General features: G+C 51.6%; 2 protein-coding genes across 2 annotated transcripts in view; one reads left to right on the top strand and one right to left on the bottom strand.

Annotated features, from left to right (window-relative positions):
• Nucleotides 1–1,390, top strand: part of LOC116840458 (protein SERAC1) — a 28,375-nt gene that overhangs the window by 7,521 nt on the left and 19,464 nt on the right. The gene's annotated exons all lie outside the window — the stretch shown is intronic.
• Nucleotides 1–1,390, bottom strand: part of LOC116840459 (nuclear pore complex protein DDB_G0274915) — a 12,161-nt gene that overhangs the window by 2,857 nt on the left and 7,914 nt on the right. Inside the window, exons 3-4 of the mRNA XM_032807180.1 lie at nt 1,132–1,372; nt 101–1,067 (exon numbers count right to left, since the gene is read on the bottom strand). Of these exons, the coding sequence (XP_032663071.1) occupies nt 101–1,067; nt 1,132–1,372 (1,208 nt within the window). The remainder of the gene's footprint in view (nt 1–100; nt 1,068–1,131; nt 1,373–1,390) is intronic.

The raw sequence follows: 1,390 nt of genomic DNA, 5'->3' as shown, positions 1-1,390 counted from the left end.
AGAGAGAGAGAGAGAGAGAGAGAGAGAGAGAGAGAGAGAGAGAGAGAGAGAGAGAGACTGCTTGTTAACAGAATGACCAATTAACAAAGAAAGGTCCTACCTGAAATTGATTTTGGAAGACCCCGCACTTGGTGTAGTTCCTCTTGACACGTAATTTCGGGGCAGCAAGCCTTCCAGATTATCGAGCGTAGTCTCCAATAGTGGCTTCGCCGTGGTGCTGGTGTGATTCAGTCTTTTGTCACTGTAACGCCGCGGTACAAACTTGCCGATGACATGTGTTCTAGCCGTAGTAGTGGTAAATTTCGCGCGGGTCGTGCGTTCTCTTTCAGCTAGCACGTCCAGCTGAAGCGTATTGCCGGCGCTTCGGAAACCTCCGCTGAGTATAGCAGCCGGTACGAGATCACCGGATAGTCTAGACTGTGCCCAGTCGAGCTTATCGATGATACTCTCCGTGGACTCGGACATCGATTGAGACGTTTTCCTGCCGTCGGGTGATCCGCTGTGCTCAATCTGCTTTACTTGCTCTACACGATCTATCACGGCGGGAAACGGCAGAAAGCGCGCGCCCGATACGCTGCGGCTAGTTTGTACGGAAGCCAGGATCCTCGACGAATCCTCCGTGGTTACCTCCGTGCTTACCTCTGCTATGGGCTGTTCCGACGAGGGTGGTGGCGCGACTTGCTCGGTAGTGCTCGGCGAGGATGTCGTCGGTACCGATATCGTGCCGTTCACTACGCTTTTTGTGGTCACGACGGAAACCACTGCCTCGCCTATCAAGATGGAACTGTCAACAGTGGTGTTGTCCAACTTTTCCTTCTCTTTGGAATCGAGGAAAGCGAAGCTCTTGTCGCTACCCTCCATGGACGAACCTTGCTCCAGATCCGTCGCCGTTAACAGATCGCTGTCTCCCTCCTCGAGGATGTGCAACGACGCGGTCGATGATTTGTAAAGATTGTCTTCGTCCCTCTTTTCTAGCGTCTCGTGCTCTGACCCCGAATCTTTCCAACCCTCTAACGTAACATCCTCGTCCTCTGATTCTGCGTCTGGATAATCGAGATTCTCCCCATCTAGTACGGACAATTGGTGTGAGAGCAAAATCAGTCGATTCAACTACCCGGAACTGAGACTTACCTACAGCCTTGTATCTGGAACGATTCCCATTCTCGTACTCGTCGTAATAGTAATATGTATTGTCATATTGATTTGTCGAGGGGTCTTCAAAATAATCTTCATCTCTGGAATTGTCCACCGCTTCAGTATCTGATGCGCTAGCTGCCATCGGAGATTTCTTTTGCCCTACACTAAGCGAGGAGTCTTCTTCCTCCTCCTCTTCCTCTTCCTTCTCCTCCTCCTCCTCCTCCTCCTCCTCCCCCTCCTCCTCCTCCTCCTC

Source organism: Odontomachus brunneus, unplaced genomic scaffold (genome assembly GCF_010583005.1).
Source record: "Odontomachus brunneus isolate Ranch 3 - 2012 unplaced genomic scaffold, Obru_v1 Obru_scaffold_010, whole genome shotgun sequence".
Taxonomy (NCBI): Eukaryota; Metazoa; Arthropoda; class Insecta; order Hymenoptera; family Formicidae; genus Odontomachus; species Odontomachus brunneus.
This window is presented reverse-complemented; position numbering and strand designations above follow the sequence as displayed.